Raw genomic sequence first — 24,580 nt, forward strand, 5'->3', positions numbered from 1 at the left:
GTGTGGACTGAGCTGAAGCCCTACACCGGTTAGGAGTAAACATTGCCCAGCAGACAGGAGTCTGCCCTTCAGCAGGGAATTTTCCCATCCTGGCCCTGTCCTGTTCCAGAATCTCCCTGTCCATCATGCCACACAGACTGCCAACCAATCAGTATCCAACTGAATGCATTTTGCAGCAGGAAAAGGCTCTGCTTTCAAATGTCATTTTTGTTCTGCCCAGACTGCTCACTCTCATGTCCTCTGCAGAAAATCCATACTCCAAGTTTTTGGAAGACACTCTTAATTTTTCTACAAGATGCAGTTTTTCAGTCCTCTGGTCCAGTAGATGAGTAAGTTTTCATTATTAAACACAAGCTCCTGCTTATTTTAAGAGAGGCAGCTCATGAAAAACGAAGGGCCAAGAGCTGAAGGATCTTACTAAAATTCAATGCAGCTGATCCCTGGTGTGGCATTTGTGCACACAGACAAGGAGACACATGGGATGCATTCTTTCCCTTTTGATTCACTAAAGCAATGCCCTAAGGGACTAAGCTGGGAGTGGGTCAAGGAAGAAAGTTTGGTTTGCTAAAATAACTCATTTTTCACTGATAAAGTGCAGCAGCTCCTTGAAACCTCATGAAAGCATGAGGTTAAGGGAGAAAAAGGACTAGGTGGGGTCACTGAAACAAACAGCATCAGGACCAGCAGTACCGCGGGCCCCTTGCCAAACTCCATTTCGTTTCTTTGGCTTTCAAAGCACTTTGGAAGCCGATTTCTTTACACAGTCATTGCCCTACGCACAGAACAAACCCACCAACAAAACCCACCTCACAGGCACCGCCTGCGGCTCTGCGAGCCCGGCAGCTTCGGGACTAGCGGCAGCAAGGCGCGCGTTCTGCAGCACACCGCGGGTCACCGCGCGGCGCCCGCCGGCACAGCCCGCTGCGGGCGCGGGCCCGGCCGGGCGTGAGCCCGAAAACACGTCTGAGCTCTGCTTAAAACTAGAGACACACGCCATGGCCTTTCCCGATTTCCTCTTTTACTTTCCGCCCCGCCCGCACGCCGGCGGAAGATGGAGACGGCGGCTGCGCCCGGCGGCGCAGGCGCGGCAGGAGGAGGAGGAGGAGGAGGAAGGAGCGGGGCCGGTGGCGCCAGCCTCGGGCCCCCGCCTGGCGCAGCTCCTTCCCGGGCCTGAGGGGCGGCTGCCATGGGCAAGCGGGTGGCGCTGGTGCTCGCCGGCTGCGGCGTCTTCGATGGCAGCGAGATTCACGAGGCGTCGGCGGCGCTGGTGCACCTGAGCCGCGGCGGCGCGGAGGTAGCGGGGGGCGGCAGGGTGTGGGGGGTGTGTATGCGTATATGTATATGTATATGTATATGTATATGTATATGTATATGTATATGTATATGTATATGTATATGTATATGTATATGTGTATGTGTATGTATATGTGTATGTGTATGTGGGGCCCGGCGTGCGGCACAGCAGCCGGGAGTTCCCCTCTCCGTGGGACCGGACCCCTCCCGGTCCGCGGTGCTCCCCGCGCCGCCGCTGCACCCTACGAAGCCCACTCAGCCATAACCTCTCTCTTCATGCTGCCCCCTCCCCGGATTTATTCATCCCCGCCCTGAAATAAGAGATTTTAGAGTGCCCCCTCCCCTGATTTATTCATCCCCGCCCAAAGACCTGCCTGGCTCCCTGACGGGAGCTCAGGTTGCACAGACAGCTGCACACAAGAATGAAAAGGGGTCTTGTGAATACAACTAAATTATTACACTAAAAGTCATGGCTGCAGGTCAAAGAGAACCCTGGCCGGGTGAGGACAATTCCTCTGAGCATGTGTAAGTTAACTGGAGATACAAAACTTGCGTGGCAGTGACTCGCCAATCGCAACAGAGGGGCTGCACTTGCAGAGTTCTCTGAATTCCCGTGTATAGACAATGGCATAAAAACATCCAGTGGCTGTGCTTGATTTGTGGAATACCACTGAACACCCAGGCTTGCACAACTCTGAAATAAATAATCTACATCTCTCTTGAGTGTGTAGTTATTTGCTTGTCACACACCAGGTAATGAATCCCGTTTTGTGGACAACAGTGTCAGACCTTTTAGTGGTGCCCAGTGACAGGGCAAGGAGCAATGGCTACAAACTAAACCACAAAGACTTTCAAGTTAACATCAGGAGGAACTTCTTCACATTGAGGGTGGCACAGCATGGGAACAGGCTGCCCAGGGAGGTCATGGAGTCTCCATCTGTGGAGATATCCAAAACCCACCTGGATGCATTCTTGTGTAGCCTGTCCTAGGTAACCCTGCCTGGTCAGGGGGGTTGGACTGGATGATCTCTAGAAATGCCTTCCAGCCCTAACAATTCTGTGATCCTGTGAAGCCAGGAACAAGGAGAACCTAGAAACCTGTCCCTTCTCTTCTGGTCACAGGGAGCTGAGGATGGATTAAAATGCTTTATCTTCTTTCCAATTGCTTTTGGAGCCCTCACAGGAGTTCATCTGCTTGTTTTCTGCTCACTGTTTCCAGGCTCTCTTTGGTAAACTGGGACTTGTCAGAGAAGCCTGGGCCGGGATGTAGTGGTGTGCTTTGGTCCCATCTGTGGCTTCAGATAGCAGAAGCTGGTCACTGTCTGCATGTAGCCACACTCAGGTGTCTGATAGTAACAACAGCACCCTCATATATAATACAAAAACGTCATCTCTGTGAAGTTTGTGAAGGAAGCTTCAAAACAGACACAGGAAAACAGCCCCTGTGGTACACCTGTCAGAGAGCTTTATATTCTGATGCAGTGTCCTTTTGTGTCTAACTAAAATCGGTTCTCCTGTGTTTTGGTCTTCCTTTCTTCTGCTGGTGTTTTAGGACAGCTGGTAACTGTCATGTTTGTTCTAGAAATGCTTGTAAAATTTGCATCTTTAACTTTTTTTATGTCAAACATTTTTAGCATTTTCATCCCATAACAGTTAAGAGCAATCTTTCTTCAAAGTCAGCTGTATGTCCAGTTGGGCTGCTAGTATAAATTGTGGTGCCCTGTTTGTCCTTGGCCTTATCTGCCCTGGCAAAAATCAGTAAGCTTGATGTTGGCATAAGAATGCTCTTCTGTCAAAATGCTGCAGGAATAGGATGGGAACAGTGCCTGTGTTTACCCATCCTAATATATCATATGTTGCTTTAGATATTTAATGTGCTAGACTCATCCTGTGGAATTTGCTTAAATTAGATAAGAGGCTTCAGGGACAAAACCTGTTTTCATTAAATTACCTTTATTGTGACAAATATGTATGAGTTTTGTTTGAATTCGCAAAATTGTTTAATCTCTTTTCCTAGGTGAAGATATTTGCCCCCAATATTGAGCAAAGGGATGTAGTCAATCACCTAAAAGGAAGTCCAGCAGAAGAGAAGAGAAATGTGTTAGTTGAAAGTGCCAGGTTGGCAAGGGGAAACATTCAGGATTTGGCTGAACTGAAAGCTAGTGAATTTGATGCTGTCATTTTCCCTGGTAGGTATCACAAAATCACAAAATACTCTGTGTTGGAAGGCCCACAAGGATCATTGCGTCCAATTCTTAAGTGAATGGCCCACATAGAGGTTGTGCCCACAACCGTGATATTATTAGCACTGTGCTCTGACCAGCTGAGCTCATCTTTCAAAAGAAAATTATCTGTGATTTTTAAACTCAGTACATTTATGATTCATAGTTCACTAAGTTAAATTGCCAGATGTTCTTTTGGTATTAAGTTGCATTCCACCATTCCTTCTTACCGAAGGTTGTGAAAACTTCACTACTTACGTGTGGACAAGAACCCTGACCAGAGTACAAAAATTGGGTCAGAACTCAGTTACATGGCAATGCCTTAATTTCAGGGCTTCTGAAAATATTGGCAGAATAGCAGGTTGCCAAATAGATTATGTTCCATGTCAGATGGGAGTACATTCTGCTTAATTATGTATCCACTCAGCTCCTGATCAAGGTGTACTAAACATGTTTATGGATAATTTTTTACTTGGAGAGTTTCATTCCAGACAGAGGTAGTTGTAATCACTTTTAGAAATGAAGAAGCCAGAGCATCACGAGGAAATAATGACTTGCTGAAGATCTCTTTCCAGAATATTCATAGTACTGTTAAATACTACCTTCATGATTGGGCCTAAGCGATAATTTTAAGGTTTTCACACTGTCGTAAGGCCACCAGAGGGAGTGTGTGTATAACACAGAGAAACAACTCTGCCTGCACTTCGAGTGGCTCATCAGGAGCGACTAGAGAATCACAGATGTTTTGCACATTAATTTCATGCTGTTAGAACCCAGGCTCAGGGGGATGCTGTAATAACTGTTAGAGGGAAATAAACCCCATTTAGTTTGAAAATTAAAATCTCACCTCAGAGATTTCAGATAACACTTGAAAGTGAGCAAACCGGGAAAGGAAAAATATTAAAAATGCAAAGCTTCTTGATGTTGTCTGTTGGAGTACTTGTGGAAATTTCCTTATGCTTATTGGACAAAAGTTGATGCTGTGCACATTCCATGTGGAATAGCCTTACTTTAATTATTCTGATGGTTATAAATCCAGCAGACAAAGGAGCTGTAAAATACAATCTGCTAATACAATTAAAGGAAGATTAAATGTACCTAAAGGATTGTTAAAATTAATTTCTAGACAGACAAATCAGCACTATTTTTAATAGGAAATTATGTTATCATTTAAAAGTTTTTGTCTTAGAATACCATATGTTATAATGTCCATTTTGTGTAAAATCCCCAGTTTGTTTTTTTTTTTTTGTTGTTGTTGTGTTAATGGCTTTTTTTGAAGTTGAAAAGTAGTTCTAGGGAAGAAGAAAAGCTCTTCTATAATTGTTTAAGCATCAAAGTAAAACTTGAGAGCTTATTAATATAGGGGGTCAAATCCCTGTTTGCATTACTCCCATGAATTCCATACTTGTGCTTTTAACTAGTATTTGTCTTCTGGTCCCTCTTCCTTATTGAGTGCATAACAGATGGTATAGCTGTTCTAGTGACTAGCAGACGAATGTGGGGTTTCCTGTTTGTCCATTTGTTGCTTTTTGAAACAAGGTTAAGCTTTCTGGCCTATGTATAACCTACATGGTGTAAAAAAGTGCACAGTTAAACTTTTAACATTGTAAACCCAGCATTTACAGGTTACAGTGACATTGTAAGGCTTTCAGTACAGTTACTTAACAGTCCCACACATACCAAGATTATGTTGTAAAAAAGAACTTCTGTTTGGTGTGTGCTGTTATCAAATTTAATAGCTTTTAGCAGTGCCTTATATTTGAGCGTTTTGCTTTGTTTTTTTTCTTTTCTTAGGTGGTTTTGGTGTAGCAAAGAATCTGTGTTCCTGGGCTGTAGATGGCAAGAACTGTACTGTCAACGAGCACGTGAACTCCACACTCCAGGCCTTTCACAGTGCTAAAAAGCCCATTGGTTTGTGCTGCATATCACCAGTTCTGGCAGCCAAAGTTTTTCCTGGTTGTGAGGTTACAGTCGGTCAGGATAAAAACATAGATGGAAGGTAAGAAGGAAATGGATGGAGATGATTTACATCAGAATTACAATTAGGAAGTGGACAGGCTTCTATGCAAAAGTCTCTTTTGTACCAGTAAAGTGGGGGGAACTTAGTTACTTTTAAGAAAAATTAGTGACAGTTTTCACTAGAATAACAGTAGTAGGCACAGAACTCTCAAGGCAGACAGAATGAATCCATTCTGTCCAATGAAGTTGGGTGACTTGTGATGCTACAACTGGATGTACACTAATCTGTGATATCACAGAATTGTTTAGTTGGAAAAGTCCTCTAGGATGAGTTAAACTGTTTACTCAGGGATTTATAATATCATTTTTCTGGTGATAGTGGTTTGGGGCCACTTTAGGGGAGGGAGATGAGAACAGGGCATGGCAGAAATCAGTACTGCTTCAAGAACTGTCAACTCCCAATAAAATTTCTGAATGAAATTTATCATCAGCTGTAGTGGGTGATTCTGTTCAGAAGAGATTGCATCTGTTCCTGCCTTATCAGAGAGGAAAAATAAAAATCTCTAGAGATCCCAGAGGAACACCTTACATGGAGGTATTGGAAAAGGCTGCAAGTTCAGCTGGCTTCTCTCAAGCTTCTAAAGATCAGTTATGGCTGCACTTGGTAGCATCTTCCAAACTTACCTAAAGATTGTTAAAAACTCTTGTACCTTCTTACATATTGTGGCTTCATATTTCAGACCTTGTTTTCAAAGGTATTAGATCACTTGATGTGTCTGTAGGGGATAGGAAAATCTGATAGTAGTAGCCTCTCTAACTCCCTTGTCATCATCAGCTAAAGTAGATATTATTGTAGTTCTCTCATTCAAGTTATGTGTGCAGAATTTTATGGCTATATCATTGCTTTATGTTAATTAAAGTCTTTTTATTTACAGATTTCCTGATGCTGAAACGGCATCTGCTATAGAAGAGCTTGGATGTAAGCACATTTGCAAAAATGTAAATGAATCCCATGTGGATAAAGCAAATAAAATAGTTACTACCTGTGCTTTCATGTGCAAGGCTCCTCTGCATGAAATCTTTGATGGAATTGGAACAATGGTACAAGAAGTCCTGAAGCTTGCCTGACTAGAAGCTACAGACATATCCAAGGAAATCAGTGTAGCTAAGCATAAACATTTAGCTTTCTTAGATTGAATTAATAAAGTAATGCAACTGCTAAACTTCACAGTTCCTGGTTTGTTTGGTGTAGTGGGGTGATTTTTAATGTTTTATACATCAGATGGTTACTGCTGAATTTAACCTATTTATTTCTTTTTTAAAATAGAAACCATATATTGAAGGTGATGGGGGGAGATCTTTTCTTTTTGGTTTTTTTTTTTTTTATGAATCCAAATGTATTCAGTCTTAAAAAGATTGAATGGACAATGGGGTTTTATCACATCATTAATGGTTATCACTAATTCATATTTGCTGTTACCCAGCTGCAATTACAAGTGAAGTAGCTGTGAATGAGTCTGTTTACCATCATTATAGGTGAATAATTCAATTCTGATTTCTAAGAAAAATAAAATAATGTGGTTATTTGGGTTCTTTTTTCCCCTTGAAAGTCTTTAAGCAAGTATTACTGATGGACTTCAGAAATTTTTGCAGGGCCCCCTAGGTAAACCAACCTTATAAACCAAGATGCAGCACAAATGAATGCATTACATATGGAAAATACACAAGTTTGGTGCTAATAAATGAAGTCATTTCAAATTAATTTGTAAAATGAATTAGATTTATTTTGTAATTTTTTTTTGGCATACATTGTTTAGTGCCTTGAGGAACACAATTTTATATGTTAGACAACATGCTTTGATCTTATAAATATGAACAAAAGGTTAGCAGCTTCTCTTAGCAGCTCAATCTGGCAAGGCTTTATACTCCTGGAGGAGCAAAAAATTCCCAGAATTCCTTATCTGGGTGGACGCTGAGATGTCTCTCGTAAGAAGTGCTCTGGTGCTCACAGGTCTCTGTCACTCCTGTCCTGTGTAGTGTAGCCCACACTCTGCTGGGCCTGAAGTAACCTGAACTGACATCACCTGCTCTGTGTCTCGTGTAACTGGGGTGGGAATAAAACAGGAACAGACCTGTAGCAGACGGGAGCCAACAGGTGGAGCTGGGTAATAATGCCTTTATGATGAGGCATGTGGAGCTGTCCCTCAAGCTCAGCACTCGTGTGATCAAGCCGGGTGCAGACCTTTGCTGCTTCAGTGCAAGAGCAATGGCTACAGTGATATCTGACATGCTGCAGAGTATTGAGTGCTACCCCTCCCTACATGTGCTCTGTTTATTTTAGCACAAATGTCAATGCTCAGACATAACCTTCTTCAAGGAGGTTGTAGACATAAATCTACAGAAATAATTGTGAAAAGGTTTTCATTCTCTGTACTTCTAATCATGATGATTTTCAAGGACACAGCACTTCCATACTGTATGGAGTTATTTAGGAGAAGCAGAACACAGATTTTTGGCAGAGGAGCAGGGAGATTTTTGCACTGTGTGCAAGCAGTGAGTGCTCTGCCTCTAAAGGTACAAAGGTAGCTGGAGTCGACTGTGCCAGCAGAGGGTCTTCTGTTTAGCCTGACTAAGCTGAACATATAAACACCAAATTATTTAGTCAAAACTCACAATATTGGACTGAATATAGTTGTGTTATCAGAGTCTTACTTAAAAGTGCTTGAGGCACTAAGTTTGTCACTAAGAGTTTGTCATGAATTTTGCACTGGCTTTGTGAAGAGCATGTAGCTGTTGGCTGGAACACTCAAAAGAAGCGTAGCTTCTTTGGAAGTGCTCTTGCTGACTGTCCTGATAGAAATGTACTTAATACAGAACAGTCCTCTACTTTTTCCAGGTTGTACACAGTCTCTATAATGCCTTCCATGGCTTCTGTTTGCAGGATGCCATGCACATTGGATTGAAACTTTTTCTCCAAGTCTTCCTTTTTCAGAGGTTTCCTCCAGTGCCCGTAGAAGGTAGTGCAGCGGTCGCTGGTCGTGTTGCCATCCTGAAGTGTGACACTCACTTCGCAGTAAAGGCTGTCAAAGCTGGGGGTGTTGTCAGGAGGGTGCTCCAGCTGCGTTTTGCAGAGGAGCTCCCGCAAGGCTGGCCGGTGGATGTTCTCGCTGGCAAAGGACTGGACTGACATGCTGCCGTCCAGCAAAGCGGAGCATGCAACAAACTGGAAGGAGTGTCGTGCTTCATGCTCTGAGGCTGGGCTGGGTCTGTTCACGTATCTGACCTCAGGGACTTTGAGAATGACTTTCTCAATTTTATCAAGGGGAAGCAAGTTCTCGCTGCTCTGCACAAGCTTCCTCCTAACAGAAGAAGCTGCATCAGCCACCCAGTGTGTTGCAAGATGAGCAGGAAAGCGTTTGATGGCCACGTCTTGCTGGTCCAAGAGCCAGGGGTAGGACTGCAAGATTGGCAGGGTCTGTGGGTTGTAATCTGTATAAAACGCACCCATCCCTGACTCCATGTCCAAGATCTGTTTGTTTCCTTGAAGGCCTTGTAAAGCTAAGCAAGCCGCTTCCAGTCCGTGCTTGGCAGCATTGCCAACATGGAGGGGCTTTATTTGGGTTGCTGCATTAGCCAGTGGGGCACCTGCATAGGAAGCAGCAATAGCCAAGGCATTTTTACATTCCTGCTGGTCGAGAGCTAGAAGTTTAGCACAAGCTGCTGCACTCCCCATTGTACCAACCACAGCCGGTGGGTGAAACCTGACAAAAGAAAAGTATTTTCATTACCAGATTTCAAAAACTCACTCAAATTCACTCTCTACAAAAGTCTTTCATTCATTGCCATGGGAAATGGATTGGACCATAAAGAAATACACATTCAGCATTCACGTGTGGGCCTGAGAGTTACTTTTCCATAGGAAAAAGTAAAACTGGAATAGTACTGCTTGCAGTAAGTCCTTCTCAGAAGGCAACTGAAACATTAGTGCCGCTCATAGTTTAAAGCAAATTTATAGTCAAATATAAAGTTATATTTATTATTATTTAATTTATATATTATTATAAATCTATAAACATTCAAAGTAGAGAGATTATTGCCTCACTGTGAATTGGTCAATGCTTTCAAAAAAAATCTATTAGCTAATGATGATTTTTTTGAAAGCATTGACCAATTCACAATTTATAATAATATATAAATTAAATGATAATAAATATAATTTTATATTTGACTATAAATTTGCTCTAAACTATGAGCAGCACAGGAACTATTAATAACTGTGCCATCTATGTAAATTGACACTTTCTACTTTAACATTTCTATGTACCTTCTTGGAATATTCCTGGCTTCTCTGGAGAAGTGCAGCAACCTGCCTTGTACTTCGATTCCCACATTGAAAGCTAAGAGCAGATCAAGACCCGAGATTTTTTTCTTCTGAGGAAAAGCCTCTGAGAGTGCAATCACTGCAGGGAGCACAGCCCCAGATGGGTGTGTGGCTGGATGCCAGGTGTCATCAAAGTCCATTGAGTGCACCTAATGGAAAGAGAAGCATTGGTATAGAAATAAACTCTGACTTTACAAGGTTGCCTCAGTCAAATGAAACTACTGTAACTGGTATAAAAAAGTACCAAAGAACTAGGTCTTCCTTAGAAAGCAAAAATTTCAAAAGTCTTTTAAAGACCTTTACTCCCAACATGGCTGTCTGAGAAGTGGCAATGCAGCAGAGATCTTGCTTCAAATGAGAATAATTCTAATTCAACTTATACCAGCCTGAAAGTAGTGTGACAATGATTCCTTTTTTTCTGCAGTTGGCTTTTGCTACTTTAATTAGACTGCTATAATTAAAGCAGCTGGTCTAGGTCCACCATGTGAACAGTGAATTTTCTCTTTCCCCAAAACATAATGAAATATAAACACAATGAAATTACATCACCAATGCTGCAACTAATGCTGCTATTAGGACTTGCACCACAAAACTGTAGCAGTTAAATACTGCTGAATGGAATTTATATCATCAGAGCTATTTCTGTGCTGCAACCATCCACTGTCAACAGGGTCAAGCCTGCAAATGTACAGGAAGCTTTAACCTGAATTTTCAGCACATTGAAACAAGACCTGTCACACAAGAAACCAGATTCTCTGGAGTTGCTGGGAGTAGGAGAAAACTACATTCTGAATGTGGAATGAGCTGCTTGGCTCAAGTGGTGCCTGCTCTTTCCCATGCCCAGAGCCCAGCTGCTCAGGAAGGTTTCAGGTGTTCTCAGCATGGCATATGGCTGCTGATCTGCATATGGTCCCCAACAGTGCAGTCAGTGTCTGTAATGCACTGCTTATCAGGCACATTCCTTCCTTCTGCAACGTTTTGGGAACCCCCAAAGACCTGAGAGCATCAGGGACAGCATTTTTTAATATAGCATAGTAAAACACCTCAAAACTGAACTTTCACATCTGTTCACCCATGTCTTTATTTCAAGACAAACTGGGAAAGTGGTCAGGCTCCCCAGAAGTCAGGTTTTGCCCTGTAATACTGTGATTATGCATTTTTGCGGACTGTTTCTAAACAGATAGAAGAAAATGCAGTGTCTGCCTTGAAAACCTTTGATGCCATCTGGGAATATGCCCTGCAGTGCAGGATAAGGAAAGTTGTGGCAAATACCCTGTAAGCTGTGTTTCTGGTGTCTTCAGTAAGTGCTTCAGCTGACCTGTGACCAAGATATAAACTGATCATATATATGCTAACAGCCAGATCTGAATATCATAAGGGCTGCTAGGAGCTGAGCGGTACCAGATCTCATTTCCAAGGTAATTTTCTCTACATTGGAAATGAGCTGTTAAATTGGACCTCTGATATTGTTGTCACACTAATTTAAATAGGCTTAATATTACTATTTCCTTGGTTGGTCACCTTTCCTAGTTTTGCATAATTGCCAAATTTGTCTACCCCACCTCTTGTGCATCTTTCAATTTCAAACACCTCAATCTGATTTTAGACAAACATCTTGGGAGTCAGTTATTGCTTTAATGACAAAGTGCATGTCCAAAAGATATCACTGGCTGTAGGAAACTGTGTAACTGAAGAGAAAGTTGCCTTGTGATATTATGTCTGTATGTATCTATATGTGCATCTGTGTTTTTCTGTAACTGTACTTTGCCAGTTGGCACAAAATTCATATGAGAGTGAAAAGAGCTAGAGTTAGAGGGTGCCTTTTTAAACAGCTACAGCGAGGCTGTAGCCTTGCTACAAGGTTACCAGGTTGTAAGCTGTAGAGTTCTGACACTGGACAACAACCCCAGGTCCCACATTAAATGTAAGAGATGCTGTTGATTAGATCATACATATATTCTTCCTTAAGTTCAGACTCACTGGAACGAGGTTGAAGCACATTAGGAGAATAGTCTAGAAAAGTTTTGTAACAGGCTTCAGAATAAGCTATGATTTTTGGGACATACTGTTCTCTATAGAGCAAGAATGGCATCAATTTATATGATTTCAGAGCAAATAAAAGAGCATCCCTTACAGCCACTCCATTCACAAAAGCTGCATACACAGGAGGCAGTCGGAAATCCAAGTGGCCCCAGATGGTACTGGATAAATCTGAGCTGTAGATCTGAAACAAATTGACATAAATTAACTCAAAGTCCTGAACATAAGGATAAATGTGCATTGTGTCTCTGATGTAACTGAGAGAAGACCATGTCCTCTGGGGACCTAACTGTTCCCTTTTATGAGAAAAATACTGTTCTTTCAGGAAGTCTGAAAAGCAAGTCAGTTTCCTGTTGCTTATGTCCTATTCCTCCCAAACAGAGCTTGGGGGCAGACCAACACCACCCACCTGGCCACTCAGGACCTTCACACAACCTCTGGCCACTGACGTCCCTTCTCACCACCCATTGACAGAATCACAGGATCAGCTGGGTTGGAAAAAACCTCCAAGATCACCAAGTCCAACCTAAATGATGTCATCATCTTGTCGGGGAAAACATCTCATTAAAGGATTTTGTTTTCTATGTTTTAGTAAGACCCTGAATAATCAATAGATGGCCTCCTGGTGCTGCAAAATGAATAAAAGGGCATAAACTACCCTGGTTTGGAAAGGGAAATTCTGTATGTGAAGAGACTAACTGGCACACAGAGCTTTGGAGCACAAGTCCACCCAGGCAGGTCTGAACGATAAAACAGTGGGCTGAACTCCTCTTCATTGATGCACTCCTGTGCTGGGAAGACCTATTTTCAGGGTCAATTACTCTGCTAGTTTGAGGAGAGCAAGACTAGAGGAGAAGCTCATGGCTAGTGAACCTCAGACAATTATGTTTTATGGACTGCAAGTAACCCACTGCTAACTCCCCATCTCTTTAACAGTTCCTGGATTTGAAAGGCTGGTGATAAGTGATGCTTACTTTGTCAATGTTTTTAGAAAGATATCATAGGTGAAAGAAATGAAGAGGTTCTTAGTTGGGTGTGTTTGTAGAGGGGGATCTTAGCATACAGACTGATACACAGACTTTTGCCCATCCAGAGTGAAAACTAATTTGAGCACTGAAGTTTCACTGTGTCTCCAGTGGGAATAACACAATTTCTCTCTTCCCATCCGTGAAAGAATTTCACCATGGCAAAATTTCCTTTTCATTGCCCAAGTTTTCCCTTGCTTTCTTAAAGGCAAACCTTAAGGTGTGCTGTGAATGCCAGAGAGCTTACCTTGCTGTACTGTGCCACTTTGTGGCAGACCTCGGTGCTGGTACCCAGAAGCCCCACTCCAAGAGTATCCAGAATCATTCGTTTACTTCTCTGAATTACTTGATCTGTCAACTGATTTGCATTCAAACCATTAATCACCTTGGCAAAATTTCCTGTAACTGTCTGGGAAGGGAAAAAATAAAGAAAAAGAAGAAGTAGATATTTCTCTATATTTAAAATAAACACTCTATTTTCTTTCCTCTTTTTTTTCCTGTTCAGTTTTTGGGCTACTGTCCAGCACACTGGCCATTTCTGCTCCTGCTTACTTGAATTTCATCAACAAAACCAAGGTTTGAATTCTTCCCCTTTTTATTCCCAGAAATGTCACTGTGTTATTTATATTTTACTTATGCTTTCATCATTATCCTTTTCTGTTTTGTATTTCTTCTACTTTCTCCCTGAGCCCTTGAGTGTATGCACTGCAGGTGCTACAACTATGCAATGTTATCTCTATCATCTCTATCTCATCCCCATCTCATCTCCATCCCTAATGACTATTCACACACACACACACCCCCCCCAAATAGGGGTAAAAGCACCTGTCTTTCCCATGGTACCTACTTGTTGGTATTGAAATCAGTGAGAGAGTAGCATTTCCAGCCAGGGCACCCACTACCACATAAGAAGGCAAGATTTAATCTCCCTGACTGGCAGCCTTACTATCCCAAATCTTGCTGAGCTTGGAGCTCAGGAGGAGGCAGAAGTTGGCAGCACTACCTTGCACATATTGCTCATAGTTCCCAGCTCCCATTGAATTCACTCTCAGCAGGAGTCACAGCTTTTCTCCAAGACAAGATTTTGCCTCTTTGAAAAGCAGTGGCTCCTTGTTCCTGGATCCTGCTGATCTGGGAATTATATATATTTATTTTCCTCTCCTATTGAGCAATGGCTCATTATGCAAATTCAACCTGCTTCTTGGCTGTGAGCTGCTGTTAGTATCTGTATTAGAAAATGATCTAAAACTTTCCTTCCTGGACCACTAGAAATGTCCCAATATAGAGGTACACATTATTTACAACCAATCTATATACACAGTTTCTTTTTTATACTGGCAGTAATGAATATTTCTCTTCTCTCTCTTTGGAAATTATCTCCTTTCATATCCCCTCTTCATTCCCCTTCCTTTACTTCCCTGCACATATCCATACAGAGTGTTTGTATTGCCTTTTGGCCTTCATTTTGCTGAGGTAATCAAACCAAACTGTGCTGCTTTCTCCTCTACAATATGGACTCACCCCTAATATGCTTGTATATTTTCATTGCATTCCTCTTTCTCTAGCATTGGTGACCAGAATTGTACCCACCATTACACACAAGTTCTCACCCACACTTGCAGTGAAGCATTATGATTATTTTGAGGAAGCAGTTACAAGCAGTTTAAAGCAGGTGAACCACGTATCCCATTGTGTGATGGTCACCAGCTGCAGCATTTGGAGTGAGGATATGAAAACTTAAATAGAGAATTGCATCTTACAGTGCAAGGAAACAAGACAGTACCTTTGCCCACATCTTGCAGGGGTGATGCACGTCCCAGAGAGATGCAGCAAAGGAGTGGTGGCCAGTGAGCAGGGGAACTCACTCTCTCACTATTTATGTGTGTCTGTCTGAGGGGGGGAAGGAATATTAGGCCTTTCCACTTACGCATCTTGTCATGCCCATTTCCTCTTCTGCCTGTAAGTGTTCTTTTTGCTTCACTTTCAATTTTCCTCTGACTGATCGCGCTGTAAATCTCTGGGACACGTGTGATAGGACTTAGCAAGTCATGTTTACGTGTTGTGTAAATTAATACATGTGATACTTCATTATCAGATAGAAACTGATTCATCTGGTAGCATGGAGAGCTGTGTGGAACCACAGTAATACATGGATAGCTCTACTGGTTGGGAAAATCCAGTACTAGACTAGAAGATGGCAAAGGCTGTTTTAGCTTAAACAACTTGTTTATTGCTTTGGGGTTTTTTTTCTTCTTTTGCTATATGTTTCCTCTTTAACACATACAATTCAGACTTGAGAAATGTATGCCATAAGAATTTCAGACCATAAACTGGATTAAGGCAGTTCTTGGCACTTAGCAGTGTTTTAACAGCATGAATCACTTGTGTTAGCAATACTTAGTGAGTGAGAAATCCCTGCCTAGACCATCAGGAAGGGAGCAGATCCCACAGGAGAATGACTAAGGGCCACTGAATAATTCTGAAGTAAATTAGTAAATAAGTAGCAATGCCTGAAGTGTGGGAATCACCTGGGTTAGGGAACAAAGCATCAAATCTCGGAATTGCAGCCCTGCACTTCCATGATAAGTGCTGCCTAAAACAGTCTAGAAACCTCAGCCCTTTACTGAGAATAGCTCAAAAAATGTTTGTAAAGGCTTATCAAACTCCCGAGTGCTTCCAGGTAGATAACAGCATGGGTCTAGAGGTGAAGCTAAACATCAATTTGAGTGGTTCTAACCACTACTGAAAGGTCCTGTTTCAGGCTGTGTCCTTCCCTCTCTCCTGTCCCTGGGTGCATGGTCCTTCTCCTCCCATGGCCAGCCCTGATGCTGGGGGTGCAGACCCTTTTCTGAACTGGTCCAGCCTGTCTCCAGAGTTAGCTCTGTGATTCTCAGCAGTCAGGCATAACTGAGTTTCATTCCCTACGAAATACAAAATTAAATCTTGCAGCACAAGCAGAGGGAGGGAGAAGTAGGGCTAGCAGTATTGTGTGAAATTTTGGGAGAGTACAGACAGGTAACATGAGAGAAGAGGGACTCAGCTGTTCCCTAGCAAGCTCTAAGTAGGACATTTGCCTATTTTGCCCATGCTTTTAGCCAGTTCTGCTTTGGAGTATCATCTGCTGGTACATAACTTGATGCTAAAAATTGCACTGGATAACAAAGGGCCTGAAATGATAAAAGCAGTGATGAGTCAGTTCATGGATACAGCCAAAGAGCCTGAGGCCCGGGTTTCCTAAAACCCAGCCCTACAAATAGAAACTAATTTTGTACAGGCTAACCTGCATCATGTGAAGGTTCCATTTAACCCTTGTCCTGTCTTTGTTTTAAATATGAGCAGCTGTTCAGCATAGCTACTGAACCTATTCCCACACATTTCTCTATGGGTATGATACAGTTTCCTCACCCATGCAGGTATAACTTGCATAAAACATCCCAGTATGTGTCCTAGGTCCTGGGTTTATTTTGACAAATCCTGACCCCATAGGGACAGAGAACCAGAATGTGCATCTGTGCTTCTTCCTTGCCCCCCATATTTCCACACTGAGGAAAACATCAGAGGTTGCCTGAATTACCTTTGCTGCTGATAAAATCCAACCAACATAATGAGATTTCTCAGGTTGACAAGGTTGGCAGTGGTTAGAAAGGTTAATAGAAGTTAATTTATTGGGATGATAAAGGGAAAGATTTTGTTAACTTTCAGTTTTGTTCTTTCAGCTCATTCTTATCTCAGAAAATTGGAGGAAAATATTTAAATTGCAGAACTGTGCAATCACATATTGGCTGCAGTTGGAAGGGACCCCCAGAGACCATCTTGTCTGACCTCTAACAAGGCCACCCAGAGCAGTCTGGGTCCAGTTATGTTCTGAATATCTCTGAGGACAGAGACTCCATACTCCCCTGGGCAACCACCAAAAAAATACATATTGAATAAAAGATATTCAAAACGTTAAAGTCCACCCTCTTTTCCCATTACCTTTGAGATATCATTAATAACCCCATTCTGTTTCTCATTTCTTTCTCCTCCTCAAGTGAGATGGAAGTCCCACTGCCTTAATGCCATGATGAGACTCCAAAATGAATTCAGATGGGACCCAGAACCTGTGATGAGCTTTGCAGTGTGCTGTGCAGTCACATGCTGCTAGCTGATCTCAGATACGTGGTCATTTCCTCCTGTGGTCCTGATTGCAGGATGGACTGTCCCATGCATTGCAATAATAACATTACTAATATGTATGGACTGAACTATCATGAGAAAGCAACTTTTTGCTTAAAAAAGAATGAAGTGAAACCTTTGCTTGGGCAACCAAATTCCAAACTGTAGTCTGCAGACCTCAGGCCCAGGTGTACACTGTAGACTGTGAGCAAAAAGCAATATGATTATCACTGCAGGGGGAAGAGGCATCTATACAAAGTCCTGTACTTCAACAGCAGAATTCCTAGGGGTCTAAACAGAAGAAGGCTGGAAATCAGTGACTGAGAGTTTGGTACAGCCTGTCCACCCTGACAAAGGGAATCTGCTGCTTTCCTTTTCTTTGACACAATACTCATGGTTCAGCAATTTGGGCAGACAATTTGTTAGCTAGCAAGCGTGGTGGAAAGACAAAATGTGTTCATCCAAATGCCATTTGCAGCGTTGCACGCAGCTACAGTAATGAGCTGTGTTGATTACAGAACAAGGCTTTAGAAAACCAGTGCCCCACAGAGTCTATTTTCTCCTGCTGACATCAGATTTTTAAGCTGCTTTTTTCCTTCTTTTGCCTCCAGTTATTTTAGGCTGAACTCTGCCCACACCTGCAAGCTGTATGTTTGCAACTGAAAGCAATTTTGGCCCTAGCCTTATGCTTCTTTTGTTCCAAGGAAATATTAAAAATTATGACAAAATACAGAGTCCAGGCTTCCTTTTCTCCAAGCCAGCTTTTAAGAAGTGACTTTGTTAATAGCCTGTGCTTAAATGAGAAAACAGGAGACAGGTGCCAGTGTGTTGTGTTTACAGAGACTCTGCTGTTTCTGGCAGTCTGAAAACAACTTATAAGTTCAGAACTTGCTCCTTTTCCCTCTATTGGATTATTTAATTACAATTAAATAATTAATTGAAAAGGTGAGAATCTTAGCAATAACACAGAGCAAATGCTGTGTGTAGCAATGTAGGCAATGATTGCATCACAAACGGTATCATCCTAGAAATTTCTAGCCTACAGTAGTTCTCTTATTCACTTACTTGCACAACTAGTGGCAATGGCAGTGAAATCTCTGAGAAGTTATCACCCTTGTTTGTTTTTTTTGAAGTTCCCACAGCAAATCTTGGAAGTTCCCGCCCATGTTCTGGTAAAGGTTGCTAGGAGTCAATGTGCTGGTCAGTGCACTGCATTACATTGCCCTTCTTGTGTTCCTAAATTAGCAGTGCTATTCCTAAAGGCAAGACCTCAAGGTTCATTTTAACTTGTAATGTAAATGCTGGTTTGCTTAAATGAACTGTAAGGTAGAGGCACCAGACATACCTGGGATATTCCCTTAGGATCATGTTCAAGACAGCATAATTTATGGAGTAGTGTGAAGAGGCCTGGTCTACAACAATATGAGAAGACACCACAGTTCCATGAAATTCCTGTTCATCCAATGTTCATTTTAGCTCTCACCAGTGCTACAAGCTTTATCTGTTTTACTGATGCCAGCACTCAGTTTTACCCTGTCTTCTGCAGCAGCCTCAGGCTCTGCTGCAACACTGGATCACATGGAGACCTTTGGTGGAAGGACCACGGAATGAGTGTGGGGGTGCTTTGGGAGTGTCTTTGATAGTTTATGACATCTTCTAAGATAGGACAGCTGCATCTCATGTAGCTGAACCAGTTATGCCCCATCAAAAGAGATAAATAGCTTCAGGCCTGTGTGTAAATGTGACCTTCCCAAAGGTGGGGAGTTTTACACCTAAGTCAGAAGTGTCAGGGAGGGCAATTGGCATGATAAAAAACACCATCCCCCCTCTGCAGGGCCTGCTGCTTATCGACCTTCTATCTTATCTGGCTAAAACCCCAGAATCTCCAGTGGTGGGTGTTCTCCCCCTCTGTCTAATCCGGATCAGAGATTTTGCCATCAAATATCCCAAAACTCATCTCCTCCCCTTGATGGGTGCAATCCCTGTCCCAGCATAGCACCCTGCTCCTCTGCAAATGGCCAAATATTTGAGCCATTAACCATTAATGTCTCTCCCAATTATCTCCAATACGAATAATAGCAGTGGGTGTGGGAGATCACAAATGTTTTTTGTACCTGCAGTTTCTATAACTACCTTTTGTTTTTGGCAGCCTGTGGCAGCCTGTAGCACACACTGTTCTCTTAATCAAAGAGCAGCTCATGATGTCTATATTATGTATCTAAAATGCAGCCAGATGCCATTACATGACTTGTGCTATTTGGGGAGATGATAAAACTTGACTAGCATAAATTAAGAGTTTGATAAGCAGAAACCAAACTGGTGAGAGCACATGTGAAGCATGAGGCAATTTTAATTAAATTACCAGCTGAACTCCAGTGGTGCAAATGAGGCATTACCCACTGTGCTATGCTGTGCATCATACACAGAAAGGTACCAAGCAAATTGATGCTCCTGATCACTTCAGAGCAAGGCCAGATGTCAGGACATCATGGGTCCCAGCAAGGCTGTGGTGGTGGTACAGTGGGGAGATACAGTATCAAGATCTAGCTTAAACATTGATTAAGGGATAAAAAAAGCCTTCTGCATCTATACTAGTTCTCAAGGATTTGGAATCCCTAAGAAATTATCAGACTCATTACAAAGTATGCACTGAAAGGGCTAAAACAACACCTATAGGATATATAGCAAAACCAGAATGAAAAATAAAGCAGCATTCTTCAAACAGAAACAGGTTTTGGGACAAAAAAAAAATCACCTAATTTTGTGGGAGTCCATAATTTATCTGGAAGCAGCTGCAGAAGGCTTGAGACAGGTGCTGGAAGATGCTGTGTGAGTTAACAGAATTGTTCCTCCAACTTTCAGAGCAGATGCTTTCTCTCTTGCTCTCAGCTTTGTCCCTCCCAAACATGGCCTCTCCTGGAAGGATTTAAACAATGAGTCATGTTAAAAAATCCACAGAGAACTTGTTGCTAATGGAGTGCCCATTCTTCAAGCTCTTGCCATGAGTTACTTTCCACCCCTCCCTCCTAGCTGCTGGACAGAAACCTGTTCAGACATCATGCTTTCATTGACATCCCTGATGCAGCCTGGGTGTCCCGTGAGTGACAAGTATGTCCCTGCTCTTTTGGAGCACTCCAACAACTGCAAAAAAAGCTTTTTCCTCATCTGTGGTTGTATCCAGCTAGATTATGCATTTTCCACCCTTCTATACTTCCAAAAGTGCCAAGAAATATTGCAAAACAGCCTGAAATTACACTTTAAAATGCAGCAGTCTTTGATTTATGGTGCAATTATAAAACATGTCATGGTAGTTATTAGCTCTGAGATTGAGTATCACGTATTGCAGACTGTAAAACATACTGAGGAATTTCTAGCTGTGATTGTGTATTCACCTCTAAAGAGGAAATGGGCTTAATTACACCAACATTTATAAAAGGGAGAAATAACAGCCAAAATGGAAGAAAGGTTAAATTTGAACACAAGAGCTGTGAATACATAAAACATTTATATTATTACACTTGTAATTGAGCATCTAAGCAGAAGCTAATGATTTGATTTAAATTGGTCCTTTTTGCATAAGTAGCATTTGAAGAATTTTGGGTTTTAGAATTTATAATGACACTATTTTTTTCCCTATGATTACTCATCTTCAGCATAGTAGATTCAGCCAGATGCAAGAAGAATTAAAAATCAAGAAAAAGAACTACTTTCACAAAATTATAGGAATGATCAATCATGTTGATGCTTCAGTCTTGGCAGGGTTTAAAACTATTCACCAAAAAATGAAACCTACTGTCAGATGTAGAGGACGGTATTTTATTTACCTTTTCCCTCCCTGCAATATCTGGAAGATGTCCCTCCTTGAAGGGAATTCAAGGCCTTGTATGGCCTTGAATTATTGCAGGAACACCAGGGGGAAGTAATGTGATGTTCGATTCTTGCATTTATTTATTGAAAAAGGTCAATATATTTAGTGAGAATAGATGGTGGTAGTGGTACCACCAGCTCACACAGCTTATCCTCCTGACTTTGGTAACTACTCGCATGGCACAATGGCATCACTATGACTTTGGGGTTTATATAATAAGGAAATAAACCATTCTTATTCTTCTTTTCCACAATCAGAAGATTTTTCTATTTCTGCAACATGGCTATTTCCATTCTTTATCAAATTGGACAGTTCTGAAGCCTATTTTTAAGTCTAAGTTTTCTTTGGGCATTTATTTTCCTTTTTCTTTCCTTGATTTGGTATGGTATTTTATAAACATGGGAGGGGTGGCTGAGGAGTCCAGAAAGACAGGAGGTACATTTTTTCCCCCCATCAAATTAAATGAATCTCAAATGAAGGAGCAGCAAAATGTTATGGCCCATCCTGCCAGCACAATTGCAGTAGGGTGTAAATCACCCTGCCACCAGCGATCCACAAGGCAGAGCCAATGCAATTCTGTTTCACCACAAAAGAAAAGCAGGAAGCTGCCTTTGGCAGCAACTTATAAGAGACAGTTTGCTGCCCATGTAGCCTGTGAAAGAAAAAATAAATCTGAGTGGTTTTTAGCCTAATCCACCCATTGCTGCTTCTGTTGTGTTCAGCTACTGGTAAGAGGAAGGGTTCCTGATGGAGAGAAGTAGATTTTCTCCACAGCTTCCTGCTGCCTCACCCTTGGCAACAGGACTCTGCCCCACCTGCCCAGCCCAGCCAAGCCCTGCACTGCCCCTTCCTGTTTTAGCAAGGGCCAGGCATAGTTCCTCATGCTTGTCTATTCTGTGCAAATTTAGGAAGTCTCTTCAGTCAAAGTCAATTAGTAAAGATAGATGGTGACAGTGAAGGAGGAGAGAAAAGATGAGATATATGACTGTGTGGGAATAAAATGTGACACGTCTCACAAGGACACTGGAAAAGCACATTTTTGTGGGGCAGGGAAAGAAGAGGAAGAAAGCAAAGGCGGGGAAAGAAAAATACCCCAAGTCCTTAAATATTCCCATCAAGTAAGGTCCCCTGATTCCTCACAGGTCTTCTCTTCCCAGGCCCCAGAAGCATTCCTGTGTTCTGACAGAGTAAGATGTGTGGTGAGCTTACTCACTGAGTCCAGTCGTCCCTTCCCTTCCCTTCCCTTCCCTTCCCTTCCCTTCCCTTCCCTTCCCTTCCCTTCCCTTCCCTTCCCTTCCCTTCCCTTCCCTTCCCTTCCCTTCCCTTCCCTTCCCTTCCCTTCCCTTCCCTTCCCTTCCCTTCCCTTCCCTTCCCTTCCCTTCCCTTCCCTTCCCTTCCCTTCCCTTCCCATTCCTGTAAGGCTATGGAAAGATGTGCTTCAAAAGCTGACAGAGCTCTCACAAGAGGGTGGGCAGCACAGGAAGGTGAGTGGGATTCCTTCCTCCATGTCACTACACCACAAAGAAGCCTGGAGTGAACTTGCCTAAAGGTCCCACATCATCTCTGAGCCTGCAGGGCAGCGTGTCCAGAGTCTGTCCATAGGCTTCTGTTGCTCCTGGACTCTGAGAAACACACAAGAGCCTTCACAGGAAGGACAGGAATGCCTGGCAATCCTTAGCTTCAGATCAGGCATTTCAGAATGTTTCTGAACAATCTGGCTCATCTCAGGCTGGATCTGATTACGAACGATAGAGCAACACACAGGTTACCAGAGCCTGGGGTGGGATTCAGGTCAGTGATGGAGCCATCATTGGTGCACCCTTCTTTACAGCGTGGGTTTCATCCACAGCACACTCTAGCACAAACTCCAACTTTGCAGTTTTTAACAACTGGTGAGATTTATAATGCTGCATATATTTGGGATTTTTACTGTTTTAACTTTGCTGTTGCTGTATCCTCAGGCTTCCCATTTTTCCAATGATAACAATGAGAAACAATTAGAGTAAAAACTTAAATTCTCAGTTGACTACATGGCTTCAGGTGGAGATGGCTTCAAAAGAAAAAAAAAGCTTCAGAATTCTAGATCATGTGTTGAGAGAAATATATGAATGTAAATCAGGAGTTAATCTATACTGGGAAATATACATTATTTATAAAAATCTAAATTTATAAATATCTAAAAGAATACAGCAAATCTTAACATCTTATTCCTTTAGAGTGCCACAAAATTATACTTGCATGAAGCCATTAACCCCAAAAGAGCTCTGATTACAGGAAAGACTGAGAATCTGTCATATACCTAATCTCAATGTAGGTCAGTGTACACACAGAGCAAAATGGAAGGAAACTTGAAGAAAATTATCTACCCCATCTAGACAAACTCTTGCTTGAGGTTCTTCTGGAATTTAGATGATGTCTTAAGTTAAAACTGAGCATGACAAGACGGCCACATGAGCAGTGACCACATAGGGAAAGGTCCAGACTGGAATGACCACACTGAATTTAAGGCATCCAAATTTCTTAAACTGAAAGAGCTCAGAACAGGGTGACACACTTGTGTTTATCCATCCATCTCGTAAGAACAATTAGTACACAGGAAGGAAAAGTCATGGTAACAGCACACACAGATTAGGCAAGGAAAATTGGGCAGAAGAGCATATGAGGAACAACTGATCTCTTTTATGCTTCTGATTGCTGGCTCACTCATAACTGAATCAAACATTTTAAATTCTATTTGGGTAGAGAAATACATTAAATATACAATTTATGGAAAGTATTCAGAAAAATGGAAATTATTCAGAGAAACCTAAGAACAATAAGTCTTAGAAATCATGGTGTTAGGAGGTTTATTTATCCTGGAAAAGGGAAGCTATTCCATTTCACATCACAGCTAAACCAGTCCAACCACTGGCACTTGTCTGATGCCCTCCCTAGGGATTAATCCAGTAAATTAAATCACCAGGAAACAAATTTTATTATTTATTTGAACACTTCTCCACTTTGTCCTCTGACTAGTTCATCACAATCACATGAGGGCTGGCTGAATGGGGAAAAATGTAGGGTAGTTCATTTTGCAGCATCTGACCTTCAGATTGGCATAGCTTTAACATGGAAGTGTGCCTCTGTACATGATGCAAAAATACAATCTGCATATTTTAGAAGTATAGAGTGTTGAGCAACTTTGCTTTATCTGCTAAGAAAGAAAAAAAAAAGGAATCTGTTGAATATTTATCAGATTCTTGACTGATGTGAAAAAACTTTATAACTGGAAGGGTATTAAAATATTGTACATAAGAATATTGTGGAATTTCCTTTACTGGAATCATTACCAATGTAGTACCCCAATCTGACAGGATTAGTTTAAGGTTTCTTATCCTGTCTTCGTGCAGATGTGGATTTTGAGAATGATCTCTTCAGATTCATTCTATGCCTCCTTTTTTTCTGACTTCACAATTTGCCAAGTTCACCCATCCTGCCTGAGTTAGCTCTAACTGAACTCAATAGTACTTGGAAAAATGGCTTTAACAAGAACAGTGCCAGATACTAATATTGCTGTTTGACTTATATTTTCTTGAAGACCAGAGAAGTATCTGTGAACATGCTGTTCATGGACACATTACCAGACACACTGCTCATG

The 24,580-nt window shown here is 41.9% G+C and overlaps 2 protein-coding genes across 7 annotated transcripts; one reads left to right on the top strand and one right to left on the bottom strand.

The window, feature by feature from the left end:
- Positions 1-1,096: 1,096 nt before the first annotated feature.
- On the top strand, positions 1,097-6,702 carry LOC110480228 (glutamine amidotransferase-like class 1 domain-containing protein 3, mitochondrial). Of its 2 annotated transcripts, none has more exons than XM_085593769.1 (4): positions 1,097-1,321; positions 3,311-3,482; positions 5,310-5,514; positions 6,410-6,702. In XM_085593769.1, exons 1-4 carry the CDS (start codon positions 1,187-1,189, stop codon positions 6,600-6,602), a joined length of 705 nt encoding a protein of 234 aa, XP_085449895.1. In that variant the 5' UTR covers positions 1,097-1,186; the 3' UTR covers positions 6,603-6,702. The 2 variants fall into 2 exon arrangements, with proteins under 2 accessions (XP_085449895.1, XP_021403680.1); XM_021548005.4 differs by having other exon boundaries at positions 1,097-1,294.
- Positions 6,703-7,133: 431 nt separating this feature from the next.
- ACOD1 (aconitate decarboxylase 1) lies at positions 7,134-20,352 on the bottom strand. 5 transcript variants are annotated; one of them, XM_085593725.1, is made up of 5 exons: positions 19,831-20,352; positions 13,168-13,329; positions 11,990-12,079; positions 9,799-10,004; positions 7,134-9,235 (listed from the first exon to the last, which is right to left on the bottom strand). In XM_085593725.1, exons 2-5 carry the CDS (start codon positions 13,243-13,245, stop codon positions 8,281-8,283), a joined length of 1,329 nt encoding a protein of 442 aa, XP_085449851.1. In that variant the 5' UTR covers positions 13,246-13,329; positions 19,831-20,352; the 3' UTR covers positions 7,134-8,280. The 5 variants fall into 5 exon arrangements, with proteins under 5 accessions (XP_085449851.1, XP_085449841.1, XP_085449831.1 ...); XM_085593715.1 differs by lacking the exon at positions 19,831-20,352 and adding an exon at positions 16,896-17,708; XM_085593705.1 differs by lacking the exon at positions 19,831-20,352 and adding an exon at positions 14,704-16,877 and having other exon boundaries at positions 13,168-13,325.
- Between the last annotated feature and the right edge of the window lie 4,228 nt (positions 20,353-24,580).

This window comes from Lonchura striata, chromosome 1, assembly GCF_050655825.1.
Source record: "Lonchura striata isolate lonStrDom1 chromosome 1, ASM5065582v1, whole genome shotgun sequence".
NCBI classification, from domain to species: domain Eukaryota; kingdom Metazoa; phylum Chordata; class Aves; order Passeriformes; family Estrildidae; genus Lonchura; species Lonchura striata.